Below are 18,900 nucleotides of genomic sequence, written 5' to 3'. Positions count from 1 at the left end.
TTTCTTTAACGAAAATGTTGCATCGGATCTGGGTTTAATCCATCACTCTTTTGCTCACTACACCACCCCAGTTTGAACCCAGCCATATGTCAAGTCAAGTCAAGTCAAAAAATTTGTATAGCGCACTACATACCCAGAGGGTTTCAAGGCGCTTAGGGAGGGGAGGGGGATTATTTGTCAAATATCCACGTTTTAAGCTGCTTTCTGAACGCTAGGTGATTCTGGGTGAGGCGAAGGTAAACGGGGAGTGAGTTCCAAGTTTTGGCAGCCAGGTATGAAAAGGATCTGCCTCCCATGGTGGTCTTGTTGATGCGAGGTACAGTGGCGAGGGCTTGGCTGGAAGAGCGAAGTTGGCGGGAGGGGGTGTAGAAGGACAGTCGAGAGTTGAGGCAATCTGGTCCGATGTCGTAGAGTGATTTGTGTGCGTGGGTAAGCAGTCGGAAAGTGATCCTCTTATTGACGGGTAGCCAGTGGAGGTCTTTAAGGTGACCAGAGATGTGTTCGTTGCGTGGGATGTCTAATATGAGCCTGGCTGAGGCGTTTTGGATTCGTTGTAGTTTCTTCTGGAGTTTAGCGGTGGTACCTGCGTAGAGGGTGTTTCCGTAGTCCAGTCGGCTTGTGACTAGAGCGTGGGTGACTGTTTTCCTTGTTTCGGAGGGGATCCAGCGAAATGTTTTTCTGAGCATGCGAAGAATGTTAAAGCAGGAAGAGGATACGGCGCTGACTTGTCTGTTCATTGAGAGTGAAGAATCCAGGATGACGCCAAGGTTCCGTGCGTGGTCTGTCGGGATGGGTGCTTTTCCGAGGGCTTCCGGCCACCAGGAGTCGTCCCATGCAGAGGGGGATTTACCTAAGATGAGGACTTCTGTTTTGTCTGAGTTTCAGACGGCTTTGTTTCATCCATTCGGCGACTTCTTTCATTCCTTCGTGTAGGTTAGTTTTGGCGGTGCTGGGGTCCTTGGTGAGAGAAAGGATCAGTTGAGTGTCATCCGCGTAAGAGATGATGTTGAGGTTGTGTTGGCGGGCGATGGCCGCGAGGGGGCTCATGTATACGTTGAAGAGGGTGGGGCTGAGTGAGGATCCTTGTGGTACGCCGCAGATGATTTCAGAGGCCTCGGACTTGAATGGTGGGAGGCGGACTCTCTGGGTTCTTCCGGTGAGGAACGAGGTGATCCATTCCAGTGCTTTTCCTTGGATTCCGATGTTTCTGAGGCGTTGTAAAAGGGTGCTGTGGCAGACTATGTCGAAGGCTGCAGAGAGGTCGAGGAGGATGAGGGCGACTGTGTCTCCATTGTCCAGTAGAGTTCGAATGTCGTCTGTTGCTGCGATGAGGGAGGTCTCAGTGCTGTGTTTGGCTCGGAAGCCAGATTGTGAGGGGTCGAGTGATTTGTTGGCTTCGAGGAAGGCGGCAAGCTGGTTGTTGACGGCTTTCTCGATGACTTTGGCCGGGAATGGAAGCAGCGAGATGGGGCGGTAGTTTTTGAGTTCAGTGGGGTCTGCTGTTGGTTTTTTCAGAAGGGCGGTGAGTTCAGCGTGTTTCCAGTCTTCAGGGAAGGTAGCGGAGTTGAAGGAGCAGTTGATGACGTCTCGGAGGTGCGGAGCTATGACGGAGTCTGCTTTGTTGAAGATGTGGTGAGGGCATGGGTCAGTGGGGGATCCAGAGTGGATGGAATTCATCAGGCGGATGGTGTCCTCAGTGGAGATTGGGTTCCAGGCGTTAAGGGTGTTTACGGGGGAAGGATGGTCAGCAGATGGTAGGGTGGGTTGGCTTCCGGGTTGGTTGTCAAAGCTGTTGTGGATGTCAGCAATCTTGTTGTGGAAAAAAGAGGCTAGGGAGTCGCAGAGGGTTTGAGAGGGGGTGATGTCGTTGGAGTTGGCCGAGGGGTTGGAAAATTCCTTGACGATGTTGAAAAGTTCCTTGCTGTTGTGGGCGTTGTTGTCAAGTCGATCCTTGAATGCTGTTTTCTTGGCTTTTCGGATCAGTTGGTGGTGAGTACGGGTGGCGCTTTTGAAGGCGTCCTTGTTGCTGGTGGATGGGTCTTTTTTCCAGGCCTTTTCAAGGGAGCGGCACAGTTTCTTGGACTTCTTGAGATCATCGTTGAACCATGAGGCCTTCTTGTTGCCAAGTTTGTGTTGACGTTTTTTCAGTGGTGCTAAGGTGTCGGCGGTGTTGGATAACCAGAGGGTGAGGTTGGAGGCGGCTTCGTTGGCGTTAGAAGAGAGGGCTGGGGAGGTTCGAAGGAGCGATGTGGAGATCTGATCCGTGGTGATTTTGTTCCAGTTTCTTTGTAGAGTTGGTTGGAGGTGGATGATGGGTTTCGGCTTGTTGTAGGTGAAGTGAACGCAGCTGTGGTCAGTCCAGAGGAGATCCGTAGTGTGGCTGAAGGAGACATGGTTGCTGGAGGTGAAGATGGGGTCGAGTGTGTGACCTGCGATGTGGGTGGGGGAAGTGACCAGTTGTTTAAGTCCGAGGTTGGCGAGGTTGTCTAAGAGGGTGGCGGTGTTGCGGTCGTTGATCTTTTCAAGGTGGAAGTTGAGGTCTCCCAGAAGGATGTAGTCTTTGGAGGGGAGCGCGTGTGGGGTGATGAAGTCCGTGATGTCTTCACTGAATTTTGCGCGGGGTCCTGGTGGTCTGTAGAGGAGGGTGCCTCTAAGAGTTGTCTTGGGGTCGATGTGGATCTGGAAGTGAAGGTGTTCGGAGTTAGCGAGGTTGGCGTCGGAGCTGGTAGAGATGCGGATGGATTTCTTATGGACGATAGCGATTCCTCCTCCTGTGTGGTCGGTGCGGTCCTTGCGTGTGATCTTATAGTCATCAGGGATAGCGATGGCGATGTCAGGGGCGGAGGAAGCGTTCATCCATGTTTCCGTTAGGAAGGCGACGTCAGGAGAGATGGTGTCTAGTAGGTTCCATAGGTCAATGGCGTGCCTGTGGACCGAGCGGGTGTTGAGAAGGATGCATTGTAGGTGGTTGGGGTCGGGAATCTGTGGTGTGGTCGTAGCGGAGATGTTGTCGGTGCCGCTAAATTTGCAGGAGAAGCAGGAGAACGGTCCATGGGTGCGTCCAGGAGCGGCTAGGACGCAGTTGGGGGCGCGACCGGGGTTAAGGGCTAGGAGGGTGGCGGCATCGTAGGTAATGCGGGGGGGCTGTGAGGGACGGGGGACAGGGGGTCTGGCACTGGGCGCGGTCCAGGCGCGGACGGGCGTAGACCCCTGGACCGGTAACAAGCCACCTGGGACTGGTTTCAGGGCATCACCCTTCATCAGCCAGGCTAGCTTGATCCAGTGGTGTAGTGAGCACGGGAACCACGTCTGGGCATACCCGTCGCACTTAGGGCGACATATGCAAAAGAAACAACTGATGGACGGAATGCTGGACAATGCAAACATTCACCCCCAGTCACAAGTATCTGGGTTTAATCCATCATTCTTTTGCTCACCACACCACCCCTTTGTGGACCCAGCCATGTGCAAATTAGTCTTGACCTTGTTCCTTGTGGGAACAGTCCAGCCCAAACTACCAAGCCAGGTCCTCCCTGGACCGGAAACAAGCATCCTGGGACTGGTTTCAGGGCATCACCCTTAATCAGCCAGGCTAGCTTGAATCTAGTGGTTTAGTGAGCACGAGACCCACATTTGGGCATACCCGTCCCACTTAGGGCGACATATGCAAAAGAAACAATTGATGGACGGAATGCTAGACAATGCAAACGTTCACCCCCAGTCTCAAGAATCTGGGTTTAATCCATCATTCTTTTGCTCACCCCACCACCCAGGTTTGGATCCAGTCATATGCAAATCAGTATTTCCCCTGTTCCTTGTGGGACCACTCCAGCCCGAACTGCCAAGCCAGGTTCTCCCTGGACCGAAAACAAGCATCCTGGGACCGATTTCAGGGCATCACCCTCCATCAGCCAGACTAGTTTGAATCCAGTGGTGTAGTGAGCACGGGACCTACGTCTGGACATACCTGTCCCATATAGGGCGACATATGCAAAAGAAACAATTGATGGGCGGAATGCTGCACAATGCAAACATTCCCCCCCCAGTCACAAGGATCTGGGTTTAATCCATCATTCTTTTGCTCACCATACCACCCCTGTCGCCATTGCCAGTATTTGCGTTTAGTCATACCTTCTGTATCTTGGTGTTTGTCAGGATAAGAGGTACTTATTCATTTTTCATTTTGTGGTAAGTAAAAGTTACTTGGTCCTTGAATTCTGAAAACATACCCCCTTATGCATGGGGCTAAGTAGTAAATCCAACACTGTGCTTTGTGATTACTTGGTCAAACTATTAAGATATAAAGGACATTTTGAAAAACAGTGTTTTAAAATGTTTCTTGTGCATTTACCAACACATCTTGGAAAGTAGGGATTATATTGATAGTGAGTACAGAATTGGTATTCTCCACAGGCACTCAAGAAGTATTTGAGCATGTCTTACAATAATTGAGAATTCCGTAGAATAATTGGAATAATGAATCATTTCATGGTTAAGAAATGTATCTCCATGACTTTAGCCAAATATTGCCATACAGAGTATTGCTCCCACATAACCCAAGCGAAGAATTGTAGGCACCAGTCCCTTGCTTCCAACTGGTTGTTTTAAACGCTTTGTCGCAAATGCTTTTTATACATACAAAGAGACGGAATCTGCTTTCACCTCTGAATGCATGTTTTAAAATGGACAAATAACGCGAATGTGGAGCAGGCTGTTCACTGTTTCCCATGCTGTCAGTATTCTGACATTAGGTCTAATTACAGGACAGCCTGCAGAGCTTTCCTGCCGCTAATATACCCAGGTTGAGGAATCTAGAAGTGACTTCAGTGTTACGTGTTCTACGGAACATATGCTGCAGGTACATGGGCCAGTAAAAGGGTATCTCTCTGCCTGTGCAGGTTCGAAGCGTGTCGGCCACCCCTCCCCAGTACGCACCTAGGGTGGAGCAACCCCAGAGCTTGTGCACCAAGTCTGCGTCTGGGGCGGCGCATCTGGGGCAGGTTGGGTCAGTGTGGTGAAAGTATCTGTTGATGTTAGCTGGCGTAAGGTACGCTTGTTGTGTAACGTCGTATTGTATCTGTCTAAAGCAAGCGTTTCTGGGAATCTGGGCTGGACTGGCCAGCACTTTTTCCCAGTCCTTATCTGAAAATGGTCGGCCTAGGTCCTGCTCCCACTTTTTTCTGAGGGGGTCTAAACTGAACGCTGCATGTTGGCGAAGCGAAGCTGCAAACCACCTCGTTAGGTGTTTATCCCATCCCATTACATGTAAATATTGCACAGTGAGGTGCGTTTGTGGTTCAGCGGCCAGGTCTCCCCACCATAACAAAAGTGCAGCAACCAGAGTTATGTGCAGGAGGAACTGACCCGCAGGGAGCCTGTCACTATCTACCAGTGTTGTCTAAGGGATGAGGGAGACCTTGCTATATAAATCTCCTAGTTTGGACTATTCTATCATTACCTCCTGAGACTATATTTTTCTTGTTTGGACTGAATCACATAGGGCATTGAGATTACCAAGACTGTGTTAAATAACACGGACACTACCGCTTTCAGAAATAATGAGAAGGGTGTGCTGAGATATTCCTTTTCTTTGTATGTATGACCCAAGTTCTTTTTGATCTTGGGAGCAAACAACACCTTGGTGGGTAGGTGTCATATATCTCCAGCACCCTCGCCGCAGTTGCAATTGTTTAATGACCTACTATCACGATTATATTTGGCATAACAATCTAAGATGTGCGGCTCAATCTAAGCAAAACCCATTCAATATTGTTGCAATTATAAATTTCCTAGTGTTTGTATCACCACCTCCTGCCAGTGTTGCAATTTGGTGCTCGTGAGTGTAGCCTGTCCTCTAGGGGTACCGTCTAGTGGAAGCGCAGGGACATAGGGTGTTGTGTCCCGAGTTAAGTAGAGGCTTCCGTTATTGCTTTGATGGGCCACAGTTAGTAATTGGGATTCTGGGGGTCGTGTCCGCGCACCAGGGTGAAATAGCGCATGGATATGGGATAGTGTGTAAGCTGGGCGTGTGGTCGCTGTGTCATCGCGCTGGCGATCCACCATCCATCGGGTGATCCATTGCAGCTGCAACGCTAGGTAATAGTGCTAAAAGCAGGGCATCGCCAGGCCTCCCTGATTAGTTGGGAAGTACAGCTTTTTCACTGCCGCCCTATGGCGGTTGAGACCCCAGATGAAATCTCTGGCTGTTTTTCCCAACTATGTAGAGAAGGAAGCAGGCACATAGATACGCAGATTGGCAAAGTAGTACAGAAATCTCGGGAGGGCCACCGTTTTAACCAACACCTCTCTGCCCACTACTGCTAGGGGGAGTTGGCTCCAGAACTGCATCTGAGATTACACTGCCGCCAACCTCCTTCCTAGATTACATTCAAAGAAGTCTAACGGTTTGTGGTACACCCTTATGCTTAAGTAGTGATTGGTGTTCTCACACCATTTCACTCGCGTGCCATTGAGTGTAAGTGCCGGGATCTTGGCATCGCTCTAGAAAGGGGTATAATTTAGATTTGGCTACATTTACTCTTAATCCTGAAATGGACGCGAAGTCCCACAGAATGTGAGTCAAGCGCTCAGGCACCTGATGGATGTCACGCAGATATATTAACAGATCATCGGCGTAAAGTGACACTTTGTGCATGCCATCGCCCTGTGGTATGCCACCCTGCAGCTGTGTCCTCAGTGCCTCAGCCAGTGGCTCCATCTGAAGCGCGAAAAGGAGAACAGCGGGCAGCCCTGCCTCGTCCCACGCTGCACTTGAATCGCGCCTGAGACATAGGAGCCCACCTTCACCCTCACCTCTGGATTGGTGTAAAGTAGACAAGTCAGCTGCAAGAAAGCAGGGTCCAGCTTGTATTTCTCAAGTGTTGCAAACATGTAACCCCATTCTAGAGAGTCGAAGACTTTCTCAAGGTCTAGAATGAGGCATCCTGCCCTCGGCCATTCATGTGTGGCTCTGCTTTGACTTCTTAACCCACTGTCTCAGAACCCTTGCTTTCCCACAAGTCTTTGTTGTTAATTTTCAAGTCAATCATTCTTTTTTCAGCTACGATTGAGCCGTAAAAGCAAGCATATCAATAATATTATGCAAGGTGATACTAAAATGATCAAAATTAAATACACAAATACTTTTATACAGTGTCAAAATCAGTCACAATACATCCCCATAATCTATTCCTGATCTTCAAAGATACCCGAAGAAAATTTAAAACAACCAAACATGTATACTCAAATGAAGGTTGCTGAATTAAAATAAATGCCTCCTTAGTGGAAGGAATATTAAAATTGTTAAAAAGTGTTTCTGAGGCGATATATAAAATGTGAAAAATAGCAACATATGTAAAATGCTTGGTGCTGAAACATTGTCACAAAGGCAGATATACAGTGCTTCTTTCCATAAACTAGCAACAGGGAACTTCAAAAGTATCTACAAAGTATTCAACCTAAGCCAGGTTAAGTAGAATCTAAACTGAGGGTTTCTGATAATTAATAAATAAGGTTCTGTGGCCTTTACTAAAACCAGGGGAAGATAATCACTCTCAACTGGGGATCCCATCAACATAATCATCAACTCCCTCTCATAGGTCTAATAAAGCTTGTCCAGTATTTTGCATTTCGCTTCCCCATCAATGCCGTCTGGATTTTCAAATAGTTCAGGAACACCCAAATCCATAAACGACTGTTTCACATGTTTAAGCCTGGGGATATGTAATATGTTATCCAACCTTTAACAGTCCTTTAGCACAGTTTTGAGAAAGCTGTTTCTATTTTGACCCAAATTGAAAGCCATAACATTATGGGACAACATCTAATAAAATCAGAAATATAAGGTGTCCCAGACTTTTTATGTTGACTGAAGTTAGAAGTAGATTTAACTACAAGCCCGTCATATGTGGGACTTACTCAGTGGTGTGTATCCAGGCCATGTTCTTCACTGCAAGAACATCAACTGATTCTGCTCCGTCCAATTCCTACAATTATACAGTATCATAACTTGCCCCTCCCTCTTCTGTGCCCCTTCTCCGAAAGCACTCAAAGGCTACAGCAAGATGGTTAGTAACCCCCACAAAAATTAAGTAAAAGATAAATCGTAGTACGTGTCTTTTGGCTGCAGTTAATTATGTGACTATGTTTATCGATACAATAATAATGCAACAAGAAAAAGAAACTTCCCTATTCTAAATCAATCAAAATTAAATTTGAGAAGGAATAAAAAGGTGTTAGTTCAGATACCTATGAAGGGTCCTAATGAATGAATGAAGCAAGCATAAACATGACGCTTTACATAATAATCTGGAATATACTCTAATCTCAAATAACAGCAGACCAAGAAATAAGCTAAGACTTCTAATTAGGAGACGTCTAAGAAAACTCAGTAAAGAGTCTCTTCCTAGAAAGCGTGGGACAATGGACACACACCTACTGTTCTGGTTAGTCTAAGAACACACACTAATATATATGCACATTTTCTGTGTTGCAATATTACTATTATTTCTTCTTCATGTGGACCAGTAAGATTTCAGCACACTCCTGGGAACAGGTTTAATCTCCATCTTCTCACCAGAGTACAGTCTTCTTTTAACCATGTGTCCTTGAATGATGCTGCACATCTTTTCTTGCTTTCTAAAAACTTCTTCCCATGAACCTTCCTCCATGTCGTCTGCATCTTTTGCGGTGAGAACCATACTATAAGTTGTCTAATACAAGCAAGTGTCTGTTATTATTATTATTATTATTATTATTATTATTATTATTATTATTAAAACAGTTTTGTATAGCGCGTGGTTACCCTGGAGCATCCCAGCGCTCACTAGCTAATAAACAGTAGCTTCCGAAAATGCAACTTCAGCAGCAGAGAAAATAAAAAGACTTTGTACAGCAGTCATTTAATGTGAAAAACAAGCCATTCACTATTAATATTTCTTATTCCTTCATGACATCCTTGGTTATGGTAAGTTAAGAAACCATGCTTCATTTCGATGTTACAGGCCTATAGGTTTTAGTATGGTTACCACATTTTGCAGTTAATACACTTGTATTTAAACGTAAGCTGTGTACATTATATTTTTAAATAAAGCATTTCACAAACAACGAAATTTGCGGCAGCAGCGGTGCCGTAGTAGAGGAGCTTTTTGACAAGGCATCTTTAGTGCCTCCTGATTACCTCTGCTCGCCCAGTGACCGCATTTGTTGTTCCATTTACAGTTGTGAAACCAGAGTAATATAAATCCTACTGAAATGTAAATAGACTACAGCAGTTGTTAAAATATATTAGTACTGGTTCAATTACTTTCTATACTCGGTAAGTCAAATCAATCGGCATGCACTTTTCTGCTGAATTTTTGTTATCACGTTCTTATTAGAGTTTTCAACTGAATATAATCGGCATCATACTGTATAAATCAGCTGCTCCTCCTGAACCTATACTATCCAATAAACATAGGAGTACAGAAATCAGAGAAAATGCTCCTCCCACCTACGAAAAACCGAGCTTTTAAACGATATTAATTCCATGCATGATCCCCAGCAATCAATCCTGAGAGCATCAAACAGAGAAAAGGAAACCTTACCTCTAATTTTGGTATTACCTTCAATTTTAAGACTGGACTTTAGCCTGCTGTTAATGAACTTTATTTTAATGCATTGTCTACACATTGTTTGTTGAGCATAATTACCAACAGGATTTTGGCTCCTTCTGAAGTTGCTTTTTATTTCCTTAGGTATTGTGTCAGCAGACCACAGTACAAGACGTCTTGTGGAATTTCCTCCTTAATATCATGCTGGAACTTTTTGTATAGCACGCTAGGAGCTGGAAGGTAAATCTCACTGAATAGATCCTTTCACACCAGTATTCTTCTGTGATAGTTTGCTGTTCTTTAGCACTTGACTTTCAATGTTACTTTTCTTAAATTTCACAATTCTGCTTTATGAAGATATATACCGGGGATATTACATGATCATGACATTTATATTTGTAATTTGCTGTGCATATAAGGTTTGAACCTCCTCAGAGCATGACATAATTAATTTCCAATTCATCTATCCATAGCTAAAATTTCAAGGTTCAGCTTCTTTTCAATGATTTTGGAAGCATTTCAGAATTTCAGAAATCCTTATTGGACAGCGCGGCAGTGAATCCCCGCGGTAATGGCTTTCGGCGTTTTTGGCGTTTCAGGAGCGGAATTGCAGGAGAATGAACCACGGTTTGCCGTTCCCTTGATCTGGAGCTCCCTCGGAGTGCTTAAAAGCTTGCGGCAGAGAGAAAATCAACGAGGCTGTTTTTCTCGTTCAAGTGCCCCCCACCCCCCCTCGCTCATTCATCCCCAGCCCCTGGTTGCCCGTGAGGAGCTCTTGTCAGGATTTGTGGTTGCCAGCTGCACAGGACAACAGATCTACTCCTGCAACGTTTCCAGAAGGAAGGAAGGCCCTGGCCCCTGGAGTGATAAGCAGAGTAAGCAGAGAGGCAGGCTGTCCTCCATCTCGTCCTGCACACTTTCTGCAAGCTAAAGGTGGCGTGAGGGGGAGCTAACAAGAGACATTAAGGCAGTTCATCAAGACTGTTTTGCGGTGTGCTATCGCTATTCGCTGCGCCTGCCCTGATAAATTTTGAACTCCGCTGGGTGGTATGGGGAGGCAATTGAAAGACAACGAAGACAGTGAGGAAGCAAGTAAAATTGCGAAAATTGAGTTAACTGCCTGTCTCAAAAGTAAAACTCGCCTAGCCCTTGCTAGAAAAGCTGCACGGCTAGCTGCTAAAGAAAGGGAGAAGGCTAAGAAAGGAGAGGGAAGCTCAGTTTCGCCCGTTACAGGGAAGGATTCTACGGTTGAAATCTCTGAAGATGAACTCCACACCACTCTAACTTCTCCCCCTAATGGAAGGGTAGGAGAACTAGGAGAAGTAGGAGAAAAAGATGGGGGAGGAAGCCACATGGAAGATGCGACGGAAAACACTCCAGCATCAACTAAAAATGCTGTGGGGGGTCGAGTCACCTCCAGGTGTGAAAAATATGAACAGAGTGAAGGAGAAAAGAGACTTTCCCTCATTTGAAAAAAAGACCGTGCGCATTCCCCAAATCTCCGCTGCCCTGCTTGAAAAGAACTCAGAAACAGAAACTTCAGCTTTATCCCCAGTAACAGTGGTAGGGAATGATGGGCGACCATCCTGATTCAGAACTCACCGGGGACTCTGGGATTTCGCTGGCCATAGCGCAGTCGGTGCTTGCATCTCCACCGGCTGTTGGTCCCCCCCCCTCCTCCCCCCCCCCCCCCGCCGCGACCGGAACACTACGCGGCTGCCGAGCGGGGGGACTACAGCCCCCACAATCCTTTGCCTGTTTGCTCTGCCCCTTCCCGCCCACTGACGCGCCCGGAAGGCGCTGAAAAGGTCAGAACCCCATCTGGGGAGCGGGCGACCATCCTGATTCAGAACTCACCGGGGACTCTGGGATTTCGCTGGCCATAGCGCAGTCGGCGCTTGCATCTCCACCGGCTGTTTGTCCCCCCCGCCGCCGCGACCGGAACACCACGCGGCCGCCGAGCGGGGGGACTACAGCCCCCACAATCCTTTGCCTGTTTGCTCCGCCCCTTCCCGCCCACTGACGCGCCCGGAAGGAGCTGAAAAGGTCAGAGCCCCTTCCGCATCGCGGGACGCGCAAGGGCGACACCGGGCTAAGCCCGGGCAAAGGGCGGGCCCTCTGTGGGCCTCAGAGGCCGGAGGAGGCGGGGCAGGGCCACCCCACTTGACTCTCGCCTGTCTTTCGCTGGAAAAGGAGGCAAACTGAATTAACCCACAACAGCGACTGCCTTTACCTACACTTCGGCTCACTCTAAAGGACTACTTTTTGGTTATTAAGTTTTGTGCCCGACCAGCATAGGTGTCTCTTGTTGTTATACTTACACTGCCACTCACATAAAAGTAAGCCACATTATGACTGATAAAGGGGTTCCAAAAAATAATATCCATCGGGGGGCACAAAAGGGGACACTGGACAATTATCTAACTAGGGTAACATCGGCAATTGAACGCGAAATAGAGAGAGCAGAACAAAGTCTTTCCATAGGAACTACATCTAGTATTCAATCTCCTCTGGTGGCAGCAGACCAAATTCAAAATTTTACATTACTGGAGGAATTAAATCAGATCTGCAAAACTACATATACTAATGTTGAAGAGGGAAACGAGCAAACCGGTGCTCCTATATGTGTAATAAGAAACACAAGTCCCCAGCCTAGTACACCATCCCATGTAAATGTAAGCCATCTGGGTATCCCCCCTCGGTATCAGCTAAAGATAATACCCAATCGAAAGCGAACCTTCAGGCCCCTTTTGTTGATGGAAAGCGCAAAGGTGATAAACAAAGGGGAAGATTAGCAAAAAAACAAATTATATTTAAGTCCCCCTTCGGTCATTAGCAACACCCCAAAAACACCTAAGGTATGTCCAATTCTGGAATCCCCTGTATCCACTACATCATCTGACCTACTGGTTCAGATCGAACTTCTGATCAAGTCCTTAATATCCCCGCTGGCAAAAAGAATCAAGGTAATCAGGGAAAAGGTCACGAGTATAGAGGAAACAACCAAGGCAAATGCGATACTTATAAAAAGAATGGCAGGATATAAGCAGGTAGAGTCCCCAGTCACGACTGACACCCCCAATACCTCTGCACAAAGTAATACTGCCCAAATTTACTCGGCTGCCCCAAAAACATCATTAACATCAAATACTCAGCATGTACCATTAAACCCCCCAATAGTCCAGAGCTCCGCCATTAGTGTAGGGCTGACTAAAGAATCCACGCTCACAGAGGGGATATCTTTCGACTATGGCAATACGCAAAGAAAGATTAACCAAATAGACTGACCGCCGGAGGCCGCACCATTCGTGTGCATCCTCTCAGGCGTTCCTGAACTCACTAACGGCAAAATCGAAGGACATTCCCAACTGGTAAATAAGGTATCTTTCTGTCTAACCAAAAATAGACCCGTTCCACCTAACATTGATGGAAAAATCTTAAATGTCAGAAGGGTGGGGTGATTAGGATCCCTCCCGAAGAATATAGCCGGAGACCTGGTTATAATAAACTTTAGGGATACCCAGGTCGTCCCTTATCTGCAAAGTTGGCACCCACAAGTGGGAGACTGGTCCATAGTAACTTGGGAACTCTGCGACTTTTACCCCAGAATAACATATCTGCAACCTGTAAGATAAAATGTAGAAAAGAACCACTGTATGGGCAGCAGAGGCCCTGTATTTAGTAGTTACAAATACCCATTTACAATCGATTGGCCTTATTCTCTGGTATAGATTTGATGCACTGACTTGTTAAACCGATTTCTGAATGGTTTGCTAATAATGATAACCTAAACCCGGGGATGGTCTATACTAAAGTAAGCATCTATGCACATTGCTCTTTTGCACATTCTGAAGCCTATTTGTTTTTAATCGTGTTACTACAAGTGGAGGCATTTTTTTAATACCGAAAAAAGCTGCTAGGAGTAGACTGTTTATACTAAGAGAATTGAGGGGTGCTTCTCTTTTATATTTAATGAATTACGTATGATGTTTCAATATAATTATTTTTTATTGGTGGTGTTCTTTTATTTACTGTACTTAATGTATTTTGACTTTGTACTGTGCTATTATGGTTGCTCTGTTTCAACCGAATAAAGCTTGCTGACTAAGTAGACTCTCTCATACAACTGCCCGAGATTGTCCCACAAATGACATTTGTAGCTCCCTCACCGTCAATGCCAAGTGGATCGGTAGCGGCAGAAAAGCTTCAACCAAGTAGTATAGCATCTGAAACGGAAGCAAGTTCGATCATGATTAATGAAGATCCCAATATAGATTACCCGAGCAGAGTTCATCATCCGCTGCAGCTCTTCAATCTCCCTCTCTCCCACTTGTCGGAGCGCCCCAAGTAGGGAACTTAAGGGGCTTAACAACTACAACCTTAACATCGGCGACTCAGTTGCTTCAAAAGGGGGAAAGTGGCAGCCCCGAGAAGGAAGTGTGCTATCAAATGGACATTCGCGAGATGTTAAACTTATTTCTGGATGAGATCCGGGAGATAAAGTCAAATCAGCAAGTTGAGATAGCCGCTTTACATTCTAGATTGGAGAAATTCGAAGAATCGATGCAAGGACTACCCACAAGATTGAACGGAGCGGAGGAAAGGATATCGGCTCTTGTGGATCACATCAATCAATCAAGCAAGAATAGAGGCCGAAAAGACTGCAAGTAAAAAGAGCCTCCTTGAAAGCAAACTTGAAAACAAGCTTGAGGAGCTTGAGAACCATTCCCGAAGATCCAATCTTAGTATAGTGGGGGTACCTGAAGGACTGGAAGGCACAAATATGCTCCAGTGGGTCAACTCCTTTATTCATCAAAAAGTACTACCAGAGTTTGAAGGAGACTTGTCCATTATGAGAGCACATCGGGTCCCGGCACAGAGGTTTGCCAATTCAACTTTTCCAAGAACCATCCTAATGAACTTTACTTATTTCAGGATCAAGGAAGAGATTCTATCAAAAGCATTTCAACAAAGGCAATTTTCTGTTACTGAGGCAATTAAATGCAGAATTTTTTCGGACATGACTGCTGCAGCTGCAAGCCGCAGGAAAGAATTAGTCAAAATTCTCCACCTGTTTAAAATGAACAGCGCCCAAGCCTCAATCGCTCAGCATTCTAAGTTAAAAGTTCTTGTAAAGGGAAAGTTCTATATGTTTTCCAACCTTGAAGATGCTCAGTCTCTCCTAAAGGAGATAACTTCAGAAACGAATGTTTGAGTAATCACTACCAGCTCATTGAGTAATAATGGTTGAGCTAATGGAAAAGTTGCAATTAGTCTAAAAATTTTGTGTCTCCCGGTAATAAAATAGAATAGGATAAACTTTCTTGATTGTCGAGGGGGGCATCGGGCTTATAGGGTCACTAAGGGTGTAACAAGAAGACACCCAGGTCATCAGGGGGGGGGGGGAGAAATGTGGTCAGCGAGGGAGGAAGGGAAGGGACCACATCTCAGGGGAGAGTGGAGGTTCACCCGGGGAGGGAGAGGGGGGTTGGGTAGAAAGCAGTAAAAAAGAGCAGACGTCCTAGGCAGGGTGTGTACCAAATTTTAAATGAAGGATTTAATGATGTGAAAACTTTATTATGGAAATGAACAAATGTAGTATCCTATCAGTAAATGCCAATGGTGTTGTAAATAAGCAGAAATATGGTGCTCTCATAAAATGGGCAGTCTCTCAGAGTCCCCATGTGATATTTCTCCAAGAGACCCATTTAAAAACCAACACCCCCAATTTATTTATCCCGAAATATTTTTCCCATGTTTTTTTCACTTCAGCTGGGGTGGCCCAGAGAGGCGTTGCAATTTACTTTTCAAGGAGACTATCCGGGGAAATCTTAAAAATAAGAAGAGATCCCAAAGGGAGATGGTTATGGGTAGCAACTAAAATCCAAGGGAAAGTAATGAATTTTGTAAACTATTATGGGCAAATATCCAACGAGGTGTCTAGTATTTTAGAAATCAACGACCTTCTAAAGGGGGGCCCCTGACAGATTATCATGGGAGGAGATTTCAACTACATACAAGACTTAAATAAAGATACCTCTAATAAAAATAAGAAACAACTAAAGCCTATTACTAAAAAAGTCGTGGGCGCCTTTATCTTGGAATACCGGCTTAAAAATCCAAGGCGTGCACTAAACCCAGAAGGGGCATCCTTCACCTGCTATTCACACCGCTCCAGACGGCATCAAGAATCGATTACTTTTTGATATCAAGATCGATTCAGATTCTAAGTTCATCTATTGAATGTAATCCCTTTTCCGATCATGGGAAAATAGAGCTGGAAGTTTATTTAGGTGGTGGGGCAGGGAGCAGTCCAGGTGGCAGCTGGACCGCACCCTGCTCCAGAATCAGGAATGGGTGGTTGGCTTCGAAGAGTGGATCTCTGAATATTTTAAAATTAACAATGATACTGCAGAACCATTCTCGGTTTGGGAGGGATTCAAGGCGGCAGCACGTGGCCAGATAATATCTTTTACATCTGCCCAGGCCAAAAAGAGGAGACAAAAGATATCTACGCTCCAAAAAGCCGTAGATAAAGAATGTTTTACAGTTTCTCCTTTGCCCGAATCACCTGGCAAAGGCAGAGTTAAGGGATTTCTTTGTATTGGAAGAGATCAACAGTTCTAGAACCTTCCAACAAAGGATATACGAGGATAGCCAATTGGTAGGAAAGCTATTGGCGAACTCTGTGAGGAAAAAACAAGAGTCTGCTGCAATAGTAAAAATCAGAGACCCGTTAAATGACCAAGAGATAGTAGACAATAGTTCGATCCAAAAGGCTTTTCTGGAGCATTTTAGCCGCATATACACCACTGAATATCAAGTAGGGGAAGGTCAGATTCAGGATTATTCTACGAACTTAGACATCCCAAAGATCACGCCCAAGCGGGCTTTACAACTTGGGTTAGAAATTAACACAGGGGAAATAGCAGATGCTATTAAGGCAACACCAGGGGCTAAAGCCTGTGAGCAAGACAGGTTCCCGATCGAATTCTATAAAATCTTCATAAAAGAACTAGTAACTCCCCTAATGAATTTATTTAACTACATCAAGCTAGGAGGCGTGGTACCCGTGTCCTTTAAAGAAGCAATAATAATATCTTTTGTTACAAAAGTCCAGAAGATATTAATTCTTATAGGCCAATAAGCCTTCTAAATTCTGACTATAAAATCTTAATGAAAATCTGGGCCCAACGTTTTGTGCACGCGGCGCAAGAAGTCATACATAACGATCAGTCAGGATTCATAGCAGGCCGTGTTATGGCCTCTAACACCGAATTCCTAATCCAGCCACTAGACTATTTTAATGTTAATTCAACCCCCGCCTCTATTCTTATGGTCGACGCGGAAAAAGCGTTCTACCTAATTAACTGGGCAACCCTGTTCCATTCTCTTACCAAATTCGGGTTCCCTGAACAAGTGATTAAGATGCTGCAGAACATCTATCAAGGCGCTTCAGCACAGATTATAATAAATTCAGAAAAAGCTGGTTCAATCCAAGTTAACCGCGGGACCAGGCAGGGCTGTCCTTTGTCTCCCCACCTTTTTACTTTTTTAATGAACCCTTGGTTATTAAAATTAGAAACAACCCTGATATTCTCCCCCCTATCTCCGGGATGACGAAGCTCAAGCTTTTCGCGGATGATATTATCCTTTATGCAAAGCCAAACAAGGAGAATATAGAAATCATTTTAAAAGAATTTAAAGCTTATGAACAAATAGGAGGTTATAAAATTAATACTAAAAAAACGGAGGTCCTAGCTTTAAACACCAGTCCTAGCCACCTTCCATCGTGCTTGCATGTCCAGGCCGTAAGTCGAGACCCTATTAGATATCTAGGCATATATGTAACCTGTGATTATCATCAGCTCTATCTCCTTAACTATGTGAGAATGAAGAATAAAATCAAGAATCTTCTCTCCCAATGGCTTTTAATCCCTCTCTCCTTGATTGGAGGATATCTCTGATCAAGATGTCGATTCTACCTTTATTAATATTTCTATTTAGTAATGTTCCTATTAAATTGAATTCTACTTTTTTTAAAGATATCGAATCTATGATCAGAAGTTTTGTTTGGGGGGGAAAAACCCAAGGGTAAAGCTATCCGTAATTCAACTTCCACAGCATTTTGGAGTGTCCAGTAATACTACAATATTGGGGAGGGTAATATGTGTGATGTCAGTGGTCCTGGGACAAGAACTTCCTATAGACACCAGGTGGCACATACTATGTGTAACGGGGGAACAGATATGGCCGAAATACCAGACAATTTGGCTAATGGTGGCAGCAATGGTGGCTAAGAGAAACATTGCCAGGCCGAAGGTGGATTAGTGGAAGATCAACCTGGATTGGTGTTGTGCCGCTTCGAAAATAGTATGAGAGTAGGGGTTGCCCTAGGAAATGGGAGGAAATATGGCACCTGTGGGAGACATATTGGGGTCTGTACGGTCGGGAGCAAAAGGGAGGATGATACCAGATTGCGAATGTGCTATTACAATAAAGATGTCAGAGACGTAAGATCCGGTATGTCCGACGCACCAATGGACCAAGACACTGCAAATGTATGCTTTGATGTTTATACCATCAATTGACCGTAATATTGTACTGTATACTGCAAACAATGCATGTTTAATTAAAAGATTTGTTTAAAAAAAAATTGAGTGTTTTCCATTTATTTGTGTTTTGATGTATTTCATTATTTTTGTGTGGTTCTTTAAATGACAGATAAATATATCCAATTTAGCCAGATATTCTATTGTTAGACAATGTCACATGGGATCTGTTACCCCATACAGCCTTACTGTGGTCTTCCCCCAACGTTTTGCCTGCAGCCCTCCATTTTCTGACCCAATTTTTGCTGGCTTTAGGACTTCTGACCAGTGTTAAAGTGATTGTGCTCTCTCCCTTGAACATGGTACTATTGGCTTAACCCCAATTGGCATGTTTATTTAACTATTAAGTCCCTAGTAAAGTGCACTACATGCCCCCAAGGCCTGTAAATTAAATGCTGCTAGTGGGCCTGCAGCGTTCATTGTGCCACCCACTTAAGTAACCCTCTAACCATGGCATGACCTTCAATTGCAGAGCCTATGTGTGCAGCTTTACACTGCCACTTCGACCTGACAAGATAAACCTCTTGCAAGGCCTAAACCTTCCCTTTTTATATATATGTCACGCCTAGGATAGGCCCTGTATGACCCACATGACAGGATGCAATGTGTTTTAAAAGGCAGGGCCTGTACTTTTACATTTTAAATGTCTTCGTAGTCAAAACCTCCCAATTTTGGTTTTCACCACTGAAAGGCTATCT

General features: G+C 45.1%; 1 protein-coding gene across 1 annotated transcript in view; it reads left to right on the top strand.

Annotated features, from left to right (window-relative positions):
- Positions 1-18,900, top strand: part of BIVM (basic, immunoglobulin-like variable motif containing) — a 219,415-nt gene that overhangs the window by 79,425 nt on the left and 121,090 nt on the right. The window contains exon 4 of the mRNA XM_086933329.1: positions 9,735-9,830. Coding sequence (XP_086789455.1) covers positions 9,735-9,830 — 96 coding nt within the window. The remainder of the gene's footprint in view (positions 1-9,734; positions 9,831-18,900) is intronic.

Source organism: Lissotriton vulgaris, chromosome 8 (assembly GCF_964263255.1).
Source record: "Lissotriton vulgaris chromosome 8, aLisVul1.2, whole genome shotgun sequence".
In the NCBI taxonomy this organism is placed as follows: Eukaryota; Metazoa; Chordata; class Amphibia; order Caudata; family Salamandridae; genus Lissotriton; species Lissotriton vulgaris.
The sequence above is the reverse complement of the archived record's forward strand: the minus strand, read 5'-3'. Positions and strand labels throughout refer to the sequence as shown.